General features: G+C 44.9%; 1 protein-coding gene across 3 annotated transcripts in view; it reads right to left on the bottom strand.

Moving 5' to 3' along the window:
• RUNX2 (RUNX family transcription factor 2) overlaps positions 1–15,114 on the bottom strand; it is a 257,963-nt gene that overhangs the window by 27,728 nt on the left and 215,121 nt on the right. The window contains exon 6 of one of the 3 annotated variants that reach the window (XM_054995562.1): positions 14,123–14,284. The exons of the other annotated variants lie outside the window; for them this stretch is intronic. Within the exon in view, the coding sequence (XP_054851537.1) occupies positions 14,123–14,284 (162 nt within the window). The remainder of the gene's footprint in view (positions 1–14,122; positions 14,285–15,114) is intronic. 3 annotated transcript variants of the gene reach the window in all.

Below are 15,114 nucleotides of genomic sequence, written 5' to 3'. Positions count from 1 at the left end.
CGAATCCCTTCTGTTCTACAAGCGTTTGTGAAGGAGAGGTTGATCTGAAGAAGACTCGCTCTTCCCCTTCGTTGAGTTCCAGAATTTTGTTGGCGCCCCCCCCCCAAATGGCAGCAAAGAAGCAAAGTCCCGCTCTCGGTAAGTCAATCTCGGCTACCTTGCAGAAGGGGGAGTCGCTCGAAGAGTTGGTACGCAGGGCGGTGGTGGAAGCTATAAAACCCTTTGTTGATAAGCTGAACGAAACTGATCAAAGGGTGGGCTTAATTGAAAGCGAGGTGAAAACCATTAAGGCAGCAGCGGGGGGGGCAGAAAAGTCTGCTCTGGAAAGTGCGTCACTTGTGAAGGCTACAAAAAAGGAGCTGAAGTTGGTGGAGAACCAGCTGATCGGGCTACAGGTGGAACGAACGCAGACAATTTTGCGTCTCCAAAACGTGAAAGAGGAGGAAAATGAGGATCTGTGGGATTTGGTCTCGGAACTACTGGCGACACCCGCGAGGACGACTAAAGAAGAGGTCAAAAGCGCCATTTTGGAGGTCCGTCGGGCTTCTTCAAAATATGCAACAAAGCGACAGTTGCCTCGTGAGATCATTATTGACTTTTCATCTAAAAAGATTCGGGACACCATCCTATATAACTCATACAATGCGGATTTGGACTTTATGGGTTTGAAAGTCAAGATTTTGAAGGACGTTCCATTTCTAGTCCGGAAACGGCGTTTTAAATATAAAAAGTTTGCAGCACTTCTGAGGGACCATGGAATAAAGTACAAATGGTTATTCCCGGAAGGAATATGGTTCAGATATAAAGATCAGGCCTATAAGATATTATCAGAAGATCAACTAAAGGATTTTGAGAATAAAAACCCAGAACTCTGCTGCACCAAGAACGAAGAAAAGGAGGAGCCGGAGGGGGGGGGGAGGAGGAGAGCATCGCAACAGCAGTTGCACAGAGAGAATTGCGTCCGGGACCTAGAAGGGGGAGGAAAGTTTAATCAGAATTTGAAATGTTTATTCTCTGTATGATTAACCACTCCATCATTATTTTATGGAGCTATTTTTGTATTATGACAGTATGAAGGGAAACATTGAAGTGTAGTGTTTAGTGTTTGTAGTTCATTCCCCCCCTTTTCTTTTTCCACCCCCCCTTTGTCCCTTCCCTCTCCCCTTTCCTTGTGATAGTTTTGTGTAGTGTTTTGTAGCTATGAAAAATAAAAAATTTATTAAAAAAAAATACTCTCTCCCTCACGCATCTGTTTTGTTCTGCCTATGTAGTAACTCAGAGCCCTTCTTACGTCTAGACAGTGCCATTTCTTTTCTTTCCTATGCTTTGGGTTAATACAGAGGGAAGGTAATATTATGTCCTCTCCCCTGTGAAAGGGGAAATGCACTTTTGGGACAAATGCTGGACCTGGCCTTAGGACCACTTTATCAGTATGAAAAATACAGAGAATTTTATCTACTGATAATCTCCAAAACCCTTCTCGCTGAAGTAATGCCCACTAGGAAGATGGTCTTAAGTGTCAGTTCCTTTGATGGACATGATGCCAGAGATTCTAATGGCTCCTTCATGAGAGCTGTTAACACTATATTAAGGTTCCAAGTTGGGAACCTGTGGATGTGTGGTGGGTTTATCAGTGTTGTTCCTCTAAGGAATCGCTTAATATGTAGGTGTCTTGTAAGCGAGGTTCCTTTTTTTACTCCCCTTACGACTGAGATGGCTGCCACTTGTCGCTTTAGTGTACTGGTGCTGAGTCCCTTGTCTAGCCCTTCTTGAAGGAAGATCAGGGCCGTTTCCCCACGGCTTACCTCAATGCTGCGCAACATGCCGGAAAAAACGTGGAAGATCGCGTTTTCTCACATGGGGTTTGCACGAGAAAACGGGGTCTTCGGAGTTTTTTCCGGCATGTTGCGCAGCACTCCGGGTTGAGGTAAGCCGTGCAGAAACGGCCCAGGTTTCTTTCATTGGAGATGTCTCTATTCCAGGACTAGTTATGAAAAATCTGCCATGTATTGTAGCTCTCGTTCGTTGAAACTTTCCTAGATGCTCCCAGGAGTATGATTTTCTGTACTGGGAACAGACTGCTTTTCCCTTTGTTGATCACAAAGCAAAGCCGTGTTCTTCCAGGCATTCTATGGTCTGTTTGATTGCTTCCAGGCCAGAGGTTTGTGATGTGGCCTTAAACAAAATGTCATCCAGGTATGCAAATAGGGATACTCCTTTGAGTCTGAGAAAGGCTATTAGTGTCACCAGCACTTTCGTGAATACTCTTGGGGATGATTTGAGGCCGAATGGAAGAGCCCTGTATTGACAGTGACCTCCATTGCATGCAAATCACAGGTATTTCCGATGCGATTCTTTTATGGGAATATACAGATAACCCTCCGATAGATCTATGGAGGCCAGATAGTCTCCTTTCTGTATGGCCCCTATGATGGATTTCATTGTTTCCATCTTGAACTTGATATACTGGTTTAGCTACTTCAAGTCCAGGATGGGATGATATCCCCATTCTTTTTTGGTACAATGAAGAACGCTGAGTAGATCCCCTGTTTCTTGTATTGTGGTGGTACTGGTTCTATTGCCTTTATCTTTATGAAATGTTGTACGGCGGTCCTTATCATGAGGTGTTTTTGTTTTAGGGGGTTTCTTGGCAGTTGAATAAATCTTCTTGGTGGTATCACATCGAACTCCAGGGAGTAACCTGTAGATACTGTTTCCAGTACCAATTTGTCCATATTTTGCTGCCATATTCCTGCAAAACTCTGAAGTCTCCCCCGATTTGTACGACCTTTTTGTACAGTTTGTAGTAATTTCTTCTGTCCTTTTGGCTGTTGGATTTGTTTTTGAAAGGTGAAGAGTCTATTTTCCGTCCCGGTTCTAGATTGCCAGTGTCCTTTGGATGGTCTGGAGTTGCCCAAAGGGAGTGGATGTTTGGAGTTTCGAAAGGAGTGTAGCCTGTTCTTGGTCTTTGGCTCTCTCTTTTTTTACAGTAGAACTTTTTTCTTTTCCGTGTCTTCTACTGAATACTTGTCCAGTGTCTCTCCGAATAGTTTGGCCCCTGTGAAGGGTATTGCTGCTACCTTGGTCTGTGCGGATGGGTCTACATCCCAGCTTCTCAGCCATTTATTATGTTGTGCCATGATGCTGAAACCCGTGGCTCTGGATGACATCTGAAAAGCATCTAAAGTGGCATCTGCTGCAAAGGCTGTGGCCAGAGCTATCTTCTTGACCTCATTTTTGACCTCTCTGGGGACCTTGCTGCCAGCAGCTGCTAGGTCTGAGGCCCAAGTAGAGGCTGCTCTTGCAAACAATGATCTTGTGGCTGAGGTTCTTAGGGATGCCGCTGAGGCCTTGTAAATTTCTGTGTAGTGCTTGTTCTATCTTCTTATCAGATGGGTCTTTTGGTAAGCCTTCTGTGTCCATAGGGAGGACTGAGGTTGTTGCCAGACTAGTGACTGGTTCATCCACTGATGGCAATTTGATTTTCTTTGCTGCTTCTGGCACCAGGAAATAAAACTTGTTGAAAATGCATTGACTGGTTTTTGGTTTGGCTGAGTTTTCCCATTCTGCCTTCATTAAGTTAAAGAAAATTGCTGGTAAAGGGACGCCAGTTTGTGTGTTCCCCATCTTTGGCAGTGCTCTCTCTGAGCCTTGAGGGAAAGCTGGATCTGATTCTTCTTTCCCTGTGGGTGCCTGGGTGATTTCAATAGTTCTCAGTACCTTTGGGAGTAATCTAGAATAAACCCTGAGGAAAAAGTCTTGTCTGTATGGGGCCTAGTGTTTCCTCTTCTTCCTCCGATAACTGTTCTTCACTGGTGGAAGATGGCTCTGAGATTTTGAAGTCAGATTGGGGTTCCTCCAAGGGACTAGAATCCCTCAGGTTCCTAGTCTCCTCCGTTCTCCTTCTCTCGGCCTTGAGGAGAGGAATGGATGTCTCAGCCTTTTTATTCCTCACGGCACCTGATTTTCCTTCACCTCTACCAGACACAGTGTCTTGGCCTTTGATCTCTTTAATAGCCTCTTTGAATTCTTTTTTAATTTCTGCTCTGAGCCATGATAGCAAGTTGGATTTTGCATCTTGGCTTGTGAGATCTAAGTCATTTGTCACTTGTCCCTCTCCACTAGGGAACTGCAGAGACTGGGTAGAGGCTGGGGAACTAGGGAGGTCTAAGTTGTAGAGAGCTCCCTCTCCAGTTTTTGAGTTGTCTAGACCTGCCTTGGCTGCCATTCCCACCAAAAAATTGCTTCCCGCCTAAAGTGAAATCCGAGAGAGAGAGAGAGAGAGAGAGAGAGAGAGAGAGAGAGAGAATGGGGGGGAATGTGTTCCCCTGCCACTACTTAGGCTCCGAAAGGGAAAAAATCCCCTGGGTGGGTGGGGGAAGCTGCTTAGTTTGCTCCCGTCTGCAGCCTTCCGAGTAGAGCCTCTACTCACAAGGAGCCCCGTCTCTGGTACTTAGCCCCTGGGAGGGTAGCTTACCAGAATTCAGAAGGCAGAGTGATTTAGAAGGCTTCCTTCACCAACAACGCTGCTGCCTCTTGGTTGGTCGGGCTCCTAGAGGCTGTACTAGCCTCGGCGTCACTTGTGCCTGCTTATGAGGACTCAACCGCTCCCCTGATCCATCTGATGGTTGCGGGGGGGGGGGTCTTTGCCTGGAGGCAGGAGAAACTGCACGGGAGTCCTTGCAGAGACCGGTGCGTAGAGGAGCCTACTCCGGCATCTCTGCTGCCTGCTTGTTTGCTTTCCCAGCAAATCCACTGTAAAGAGGAGGAGGAGGATGGAAGAAACCATTCCGTGTCCCCAGCGGCTACTGCCAAAGGTTCCCTCTGCTGCTGCTGCTGCTGTCTCCAAGATCGCGTGCTCTTCCATAGCGGAGACTTCCTGCACCCTGTTCGAAGCAAGACTGGAAAAAAACTGTGGAGCAAGGGACGAGCCCCTCCCCTCCGGGATTGATTGAGTCGACCAGCCCTGCCAAGGAGAGGAGAAGCTACATCTCACGAGTCTGGACTGCCCCACTCCCTAGGACCACAGGAGAATTTGAAAATCACCAGTTTTGATTGTCTGAAAGAATACTTAATGTGAAATTTATCAATTCTACTGCATGCAATCGATCAAATATAAAATAACTACAATATGTCTGCTGCTGTCAAATCTGGATTTCAAAATGTCTACTGTCACTGCACATCAGTAGTTAAATCTTAATTCACCACTCATATAAGGCCATTTCCACATGCCCTTAAAGAGGGATAGTCCACTCATCGAATGCTGGTGGCTTTTCCCCTTGACTCCAAACGTCTCCATTTTCAAAATGATTGCAGGCTGTTTGGCTTCCATTTTTTGGTGCAATTTCTGGGACCTCACTTTCCCACGGTCCCAGAAAAGGTGCTGAAAAAAAGGGAAGCCAAACAGCCTGCAATCGTTTTGAAAACAGAGATGTCTGGAATCAAGGGGAAAAGCTGCCAGCGTTCGGTAAGTGGGCCGTCCCTTTAAGGATGTGTGAAAGCGGCCTAAGTCAGATATACAACACAGTTATTTTTTAAACAAGGGACATGGCCAAAGTTTAGCACTTCTATCATCCCGCTGATTACAAAGAGTTAAGCATGTGCTTACATCTGTCCCATTCATCAACTATTTGCATGAAGATTCAGAGAATTTCAGAAAGAATTTTTTTTGAGAATTTAAGGAGGATTCACTTCAGTTCTAATTTGTAAGAAGTCATTATAGTGTTTATTGAGGAACAAATTATTCAACCTGTCGAAACCTGACACATCCACCCACTAGGGTGACTGTGAGGTTTTGGATGTCTACAATATCTTGTATTCTTGTCTAGGCAAAAGCAAAGAAGTCCTACAGTACTTCTTCATTAGCAAATCTTTGTTACCTTTGACCCCAGTCAGAACTTTTTTAAAAACTAGAGAAATCCAGCCAAGAGAAAGGAATTGCATACTTCTTTATTTCAGATTGGGTTTTTTTTTGTTCTCAAATTGTCTATCTTATCAACTCTCCTAGATGCAACTATGCAAATACTGAAATTTAGGGGCAGTGCTTAAGGCCCCAAATGTGTGGACCTCCCATATTGAACATCCCACTGATTTGAGTTTCAGAAAGTACAGTGGTTGGATTTGTTCCTTTGAAATGTCTGGAGTCAGACATTTTGTTGTCCCCATTAAAAATTAGCATATTGTTTACTCAAAAGCCAAGAAGGCCAGTTTGAAATAAATCATTACCAAAACAATTCAGGCTGCGAGGCCTTATTTCAGTTTAAGTTAATATAATTTTAATGAGCACTTCAGAAAAGGGCTATGGTGCTTATGGAAAATGTCCTTAATTAATATCAGACCCCAAAATTAGGAATAACAAAAAAGGCAGTATCATTTGGTCTCAAGCTGGAACTCAAGTATGTTTTGGCATTATTACTAACTGTTAGCAGCAAGTTCTGAAAACAGATGCAAATCCTGATATCTGCCCTAAATATAAAACACATTGCACAAAAAAGCTCAGATAAAGCATATATCTATGCACTCACACATTGATTGCAGTGTGCTATTTCCTGCTTGTACCAGCAACAAATATATTCCATTTACAAAAACTTCCACTAGCTTTTTCTTCTACTAATAGTTTTTAAAACCAAAGCGTGTATGAACGCTCTTCTCTTTTTCTGTCACAGATTTTCCTGTTTTCTTCCTCTCTCAAAAGCAGTTTTCAATAAACGAAAGGATTATGAGATCAAAATAGTCAACATGTTTTCTTAAAAATATCTAGGCTATTTATTTTGGGGCTTGAATCGGGAAGCGAGGGCCTACTTTTAGGCCACACACATCTGAAAATCCTGGACCGGTATTTCTGAGGTGGGAGAGGGATCATGCTTCAAAGCCCTCGGACAATGGTCTTAATGAGTATTTCCACTCTAGAAAGAGAAGCCCTTATTGATGGTCACATCATCCATGCCAAGATGGCAAGGAATATCAGTTAAACTAAACGTGGGTACGTTGTGGTAGGTATCTCAGATAAATAGCATAATTAAAAAAAAGAAAAGAAACCCTCCTGCTCTAAAGGAGGACTGGCCTTAAAATTGCAACACAAACTGTGGAGGAGAGATGAGGCCCTTGATAGCCAAAAAGCGCTATGGAGCTTGTGGCGAGAGACAGGGAGGTTTGCAGAGTGAAGAAATCCCAGCCTCTACCCATATGAAGCCCGGAAGAAGCTCCAAGCCTCTTTGATGTCGCCTGTAAAGACTGCAGCTGGGGGCCAACCTAGATGCTACAGCGCACATTTGGCTACTGCTTCAAAATATCGGCTGCACTTCTATTTCTTCAGTCCTCTTCCAAAATGTCTAGTGGGAATGATCCTGTGTCGTGACAGCAAGATGTTCTGCATTCCCTGCCCCAGTGGTGTGGGTAGAGAAACGCCGAACTGCTGGGTGTCTGGTTACTAGCAAGATACCGGCTATGGGGTGGGGGTGGGGGAGCAGGAAACGGGAAACCGAAGGTACGGCACTACTTTGGGCAGCAGATATGTGTCCCAAGAAGGCACCTGGAATGTCAAGCAAGCCTCAGAATGGTTCATAGCCATTCTGAATCTGAAACTGCCTAGATTTTTCATAGTACACTTCTGAAATGTGTAACGTCGGCTCATTTTAGGCAAACAATGTTGTCTGAGCTGCAAACTCGGTTATTAGGATGCTCTAGTTCTGCAGACTTAGTCTTCCTCCTTCTCATATCTAGACCTTTTTAAAAAAAACTTTGTGAAGTGTTTTACAGTCCTCTTTACATTTACCATCAGACCAGTCCTGGAATAGCTTGCAGCTGGTTTATGTAAATGCTGGTCCGGCTGCTATCCTAAGCAGGCTTAACGTGCATGCAATGATTTCTTCTGGCATCAATGGGACTCACTTGTGCACATCTGCAGTCCTAAGTACATTTACTTGGAATGATGCACCAATGAAATCAATGAAGCGTAGCTTTCCACCAAATGTGTTCAGTACTGAGCTGCCAATACACTATATTATTACAATGAATTAAATATGTCATGGGAGATTAATCATGCTAAAGAAAGATTATTTCCCCTTTGAAGAGCATAATATCATATAATTATAAATAAATATATGTGACACCCCCCCTCAGACAAAAGCACATTTGTGATATTAATCAAAATCCCTGTAAGTCTGCCAGTTTGAGTTCTGAAGTTAGATCACAAAAACAACACAGGCTGTTCTTTTCATGGCACCTAATTTAACTAGTCTACCCTCAAAACATCGTTTTAACTTGGCTTTTTGTATGGGCCATTATCAGAGGGATTTCTGGCTTCTGAAAGCACACATTAGACAGTGATTACAATCCGTATTTAATATCCTAAATGTGACTAACTAGCAAGTTAATTGCCTGCCGAGGACTGACTTTAGGTGACATCCTGGCTCCACTAAAACCAAGTGCAGAACTCTCGCTTGATTTCAGAGGGGCCAAAATTCCTCCATTGGTTTTAATTGTTTTCAGCCCTTACTGGACTGGATCCCATTATCTTTCCTAAACTTCCTCCCCGACAAATGTACAAGGGCTCTAATTGTCCACATGCATCTGAAAGTTCATAGTTTGTTCTTTCTCCCTCGCTCACTCACACAAACGCAGCATATATGTAAGAAGTATATAAAATACATACTGTGGTTGCCAGATGTCCCTTATGTTAAGACTCCTAACTTATACTGGAACATCAGAGTCCAATAGAACAAAGCGGGTATCTCTTATTTTGGAACACTGCTTTTCCTGCAGCTCCAAATAACTCCCTTCGTTTTGAAAATTAATCTGCAGATTTAGAACACATTGCTCTATGTTGTGCATATGTAAATCTCTGTGTCCTGAAAATGTGTCCCTCTGTCACTTGTGACTTTGAAGAGGAAGAAGTGTCGGAAGACAGTAGTACCTTGGGGCTGTTGGCAGGGTGAAGATACACCAGCCATACTAACAGGCTACACTTTAAGCTCAGATTTTGCGGGGATCTAATTAAGAAGGACTTTCCCTTCCCACTGTAACCTTGCTGCTATGTTTCTACTTCTCAAGAATAGCAGGGGGTGACGCGAGGACAGAGACCATGCAAAAGACTTGAGCAGAAGCTGCTGGAGGAAGGGGGACGGTTGGGAGTGTGGTTGAATGTCATGAAACTGATCACTGGGAGAGCCAGCTGACACAGCAGTGGTTTCATGTTTTCATGTGGCGGCTTAACAGCACTGTGGGATGCCACCATTTGCCTAGAGAACTTATGGAATACATAGGAGAGATGCATCGCTCCAGATGTGCAATAGGCACATGTTAGGAAGTTGTGGCCGTTAGGGGCTCCTTGGCACACATCTCCAAGTGGGTTGTATCATATCACCCCAGTTTTGATTCATCTACAGTGGCTCCCAATTTGTTCCAGGCACAATTCAGAGAGCTGGTTTTGACCTTTAAAGCCATACACAGCTTGGGGACAGCGTTCCTTAAGGACAGCCCTCTCCCTTACAAACCTACCTGACTACTACAGTCTTCTTCTAAGGCCTTTCTTCGGGTGTCTCTATTTCGGTGGTTAGGTGGGTGGCAACCTGAGAGACGGCCTTCTTGGTCACGGAGCCAAAATTAGGGAACTCCCCCCACAGGGATATTTGTCTATCCACTTTTATCACCGTCTTCCACCAGCGGGTAAAGACTTTCTTTTGTTTAGCATTCCCCTCCCCCCTTCCTGCCTTATGTTTTAATTGCCGTCTTTGTGAACTATATGCGCAGTTCAGTTTTGGTTTTAGGACGTACTTTTTAACGCTTTGTGTTTAATTGTTAGCTGCACTGGTGGCCCTGACTGGGAAGCAAGGCGGCATATATATATTTTGTAAATAAACAGAATAAATATTTAGGGAGGCACATTTCCCTGTTGCGTGTTGTCTTCACTGTGACGAACACAAGTGTAGCAGTGGTATACATGACTGATGTGTAAAGTATGACACGTTTGGACAAGGAAAGCAGAATGTCTGAGGAAAATTCTGAGTAGATTTCAGGAAAATAAGTCCCACCCCCTATAAACTAGTTCGCTATTCAGATTAATGCACATAATCCTATTCATTCAACAGAGATTGTTAATCCAAGAATGGAAGTAAGGTTGTACTATACAGTAATAACGAAGCGCCCTCAAGTTGCAAAATAGTAAAGAGGCCAGTAGCACCTTTGAGACTAACCAACTTTATTGTAGCATACAATGCACCTGATGAAGAGAGCTGTGGTTCTCGAAAGCTTATGCTACAATAAAGTTGGTTAGTCTTAGAGGTGCTACTGAACTCTTTACTATTTTGTGACTACACGGCTAACTCCTCTGGATCTAAGACTCAAGATGCAACTGACTCATGGTGACCTCTTATGGGGTTTTCAAGGTAAGAGGCGAAGACAGGTGGTTTGCCATTGCTTCCTCTGCAGAGCAGACCCTGGTCTTCCATGGAGGTTTCACATCCAAGTACTAACCATAGCCTCAGAAACCTAACTTCTCTCATAACTATCTGGTATTTATTAAGGTCCCATTTTAATTGTATTTTATTTTTATTATTTTAATAACTATTTTATGCTTGTAAGATAGATTTATATTTTTACTGTTTTTTAACTTTGTATTGTGACGGCCTTTGGCCATATACAATTAAACCTACTGCTGCTGCTACTAACCATAGCCAACCCTGCTTAGCTTCCAAGCTCTGACGAAATCAGACTAGCCCAGACTATCTAGGGTTGTTCTACATATCAGTAAAAACTTTTAAGCTAATGCTACATTTCGACATTACCTGATTGGCACAGGAATCACTGGCAACATATAGATGCATCTGATGAAGAGAGCTGTGGCTCTTGAAAGCTTATGCTACAATAAAGTTGGTTAGTCTTAAAGGTGCTACTGGACTCTTTACTATTTTGCAACTACAGACTAACACGCCCAGGGCTTTTTTTCAGCAGGAAAGCAATGGAATGGCGTTCCGGCACCTCTTAAAAATGGTCACATGGCCAGTAGCCCCGCCCCCTGATCTCCAGACAGAGGGGAGTTTAGATTGCCGTCCATACTGAGCGGCGTGGAGGGCAATCTAAACTCCCCTCTGTCTGGAGATCAGGGGGTGGGGCTACTGGCCATGTGACCATTTTCGCCAAAGGCAATTTAAACTTTAAAAAACTCCTCCCTTGTTCCAGCTGACCCAAAGTGACGTCATTGTGCGGTCTTGAGTTCCACCACTGAGTTCCACCACCTCTTTCCCCAGAAAAAAAGCCCCGAACACGCCTAACCCCGCTGGATATATGACCACATATATTCTTCCATTAACAGTAACTGCTGACATTACCACAGTGGAGAGGGGAGGGCAGAGCTGGTTCACGGCATTTTGCCACTCCAAGCAAGGTATGTCCATCGCCTCCCGGGCCCATGACACCAACCGCTGGGCCCAACTCCTCAGCGCCACAGGGGCTTGGCTTGGACCGGGCTGACAGCAGCACAGGTCCTGCTGGGGGTTCCCACGCTGCTGAGAGCCAGGAGAAAGCAGAGGCCCTGTAGTGCATCAGCGCCCTTTTTGTTCTCCAGCCCCACACAGTCACGTGGCTGAGAAACGGCCTTTACGGAGGGCGTGCAGACCGGTGGGTGGGACCCAGACTGTTATCCAGTGTCAGAATGGCCCTTCCCTGCCTCCTCCCTCCCACTGCGGCCCACTGATCTTCACAAAGTGCTGCTCCTAGGGAACGGGGGCCCTGCGGAATGACGTGAGTGGGAGCAGTGGAAATTTCCAGCCACGGCATCCAGCCCAGTGACTCCTGTGCAATTCAGTTCATGTCAGAAAGGGGTTCTTGGTAGGTATCGGTGTGTAAAGAATGGAAGGATGTCCAGTGCTGGGTTTTTTTTTTTAAACCGTCACAGTCTATATTCTGTTCTGGAACCATTTTATCCTTTCCAGCTTTTATAAATAGTTTCAGGTGGGTAGCTGTCTTGGTCTACTGTAGAACAGCAGATTTGCGTCCACCTTAAAAACCAACACGATCTTCCAGGGTTTAAGCTTTCAAGAGTCAGACTCTTTTCATCAGATATACTTGTATCCAGGGCTTTTGTTCTGGGGAAAGAGGTGGTGGAACTCAGTGGGTTGCCCTCGGAGAAAATGGTCACATGGCTGGTGGCTCCGCCCCCTGATCTCCAGACAGAGGGGGGTTGAGATGGCCCTCCGTGCCGCTCAGCGGCACGGAGGGCCATCTCAACTCCCCTCTGTCTGGAGATCAGGGGGCGGAGCCACCGGCCATGTGACCATTTTCAAGAGGTTCCGGAACTCCGTTCCCCCGCGTTCCTGCTGAAAAAAAGCCCTGCTTGTATCTGACAAAGGGAGCTTGACTCTTGAAAGTTTGTCCTGCAGAAAATCTTGTTGGTCTTTAAGGTGCTACTGTGCCATGAAACTCAACAGCCCAGCTCCAATTTATTTGGCAAAGGGAAAAAATACTAAAAAAAGACGAATGGAGAAATTACACACTTCTGTTAAAGGTGAAGGATTGAAGGGGGGGGGGTAGATTGCTTTCTGCACAGTGATGGCAGGACTTCGAAGCACTTTGGCTCTTCTGCTTGAGAGACATTCATGTCTGAATGCACATCAACAAGCAGGGGCTTCAGGGCAAGAAACATCCACAGCTGGTGCAGTCCCTACTTAGCTATTCCCCACAGGGGCAACCAACAGCAAAGCTACAAAAAAAACTGCTCTGAGAAACCCAAAGCTGCCAGCTGCCAGGAGAGCTGAACTAAGCAAAGACAGTCCTGCAGCTAAAGCCAGTGGTTTGGTCCAGTTCAAACCCAAAGGCAGAGACGGGTGGCTGATGTCTCCAAAAACTCATACCCTACCACAAATTTGGTTAAGTCTTATAGGCGCTACTGGACTCTTGCTCTTTTCTACTGCTCCAGAAGCCATGTGTTTGAATTTCCCCAAGGAGGATATGACTATAGATGTTTGAAGGACACACTGAATAGCTCAGGCTGAAAGGTTTCCCCCAAGCTTTGTTTGGAACAAGAAAAATGTCCGCCCGTTAAGACGAAAGAAATGAAAGAATCTTAAAGTAATCAAGCTGTACATGCCTCTTGGCTGCAGTTCAACCTGTCAGAGATGCAATGAAGTGAAGGAGCATTTATACAGGGCTATGTCTGAGCTTTGTGGAGAAGAGGGGGGGGGGGGGGAACAAGACAGACGTTCACCTGGCTGGGAATCAAACAGGTGTATGGGATGTCAGTGTCTGAGACAGTAACAATAGCAAAGGCAGCGTGGGGATAAAGGGAGCTGTTCGAGACCCACAAGTCCTTCACGCTTTAATAATGAACCATAAAAGTTTTCCTCATGTAATGCATACTTCAGGCAGATACTTCGACAGGTCACTAATTTCCACACCTGTCTTTTTAGAGAGTTAGTGTTCCAGCAGGGCTGGCCCCCTTTTATTTGGGTTCCCCCCATATGACAAAATACAGAGAATGACTGTCTGTAACTGTGCACTGTATTACAATACAGAAACCAGATTTTTTTTTTTTACCTAGAGATGAAATACCCTGGGTGCTTATGGGTGTGCCTGTGTGCATATATCGCCTGTCTGATCAACATGACTGATATTTGTGTCAATGCTATCTGGTGTTGTGCTGCTCGGAAGCTTTTCTATCCCCTTTCATCATTCAGTAGCATCCATTCCAGAACGGCATTGGGCCCTGAAAGAGCTCAGCCTCTCATATGGATCTCGAGTATAGAGCAGCTAAGCAGAGGGATTTTTCTATATTTAAGCCTTAGACCTTAACCTCTGTAATGCGTGATCTAATTTTTGAGCGTGAAACAAGAGATTTTAGGAAGGATCGCCCCAAAAGAAAGAACATGCTTTCATTTACATAAAAATAAATAGAGGAAAGCATCCCCGGCTGAAAATAGTGTGAAGCAGAGCAAACTGAAGCCCCAAAACAGCATGACTTCAGACCCTGAAGCCACAAGGACAAAAATAAGAGGAAGGGGCTTAGCTTATATACCAACCTCCTCCAGCTATTTTAGACAGCCTGGAGCTGCAGTAAGGACTGGCCTTCGAAACAGCCACAGCCTTCCCCTATCTGAGATAGCTAGCTGAGTTCAAACACGGTCTTTACCTGAGAGCCGCCTGGGCACATCGGTGATGGCAGGAAGTCCCGTGCCTCGTGTGGAGGACAGGGGAGTTGTGGAATGAATGGACGGTGAAGTCATCTGGCTCAAGTATGATGGGTAAGACTGGTCATAAGACCACGGAGGGGAGGACTGTGCTTGTCTGGGGTCTAAAAATAAAACAAAAGAGAAAAATAATTGAAAATGAAAACCTTGCAGACGGTGGAGTTAGAGCCTAAGTACCTTTAAATATAAAATAAAGTGAAGGATGAGAACATGGGAGAGGGAACTCAACTGGGCCTCTCTGTCTTCTTAACTCCACAGACTGTCTCATGCTGTTATGAGCTTTCGCAAGCCACAGCCCACTTCTTCAGATATCTGTATCTGAAGAAGTGAGCTGTGGCTCACGAAAGCTCATACCCTACCACTAATTCTGTTAGTCCTATAGGTGCTACTAGACTCTTGCTCTTTTCTACTGCTACAGACAGACTAACACGGCTACCCAGCTTGATTTATGCTGTTATGGAACTGAAAGAATTGGCAGAGTGGGGCTTCAGAGAGATAAAAATAAGATATATAGACGGCATGGTCCATCGGCGGGGGTGGGGGCATTAACTTATCCCTCCTAATCAGACTTTGGGAGGATGCACAGAGATGTTCTTTGGTTAAGACTAATTAGATCTGCAATGACAAAGGGTGCAAATGGAGTTGATGGAAAGTGGAAGTAACTGCTGGCTGTTTTGGATAGCTGATGTGCGAGTCTTTGAGGCCACGAGACTAAATGCAGAATGGGAGAACAGGGTGTCAGAGTTACACATTTCAGTCCTCATTCAAGAAGCTCTTGGGCCTCCCGGGCAGCTCTAATACAGCAAACCCCAACACAGATTCTGCATGCCCCGTAAATGTGACAAGACTTGCATCTAACAGAACGAATGCTGAGCACACAAAGGAATGTGCATTTTCCTGATGTGCAGATGAGAGTAAATAAAACGCAGTCAAG

Source organism: Eublepharis macularius, chromosome 1, assembly GCF_028583425.1.
Source record: "Eublepharis macularius isolate TG4126 chromosome 1, MPM_Emac_v1.0, whole genome shotgun sequence".
Classification (NCBI taxonomy): Eukaryota; Metazoa; Chordata; class Lepidosauria; order Squamata; family Eublepharidae; genus Eublepharis; species Eublepharis macularius.
The sequence above is the reverse complement of the archived record's forward strand: the minus strand, read 5'-3'. Positions and strand labels throughout refer to the sequence as shown.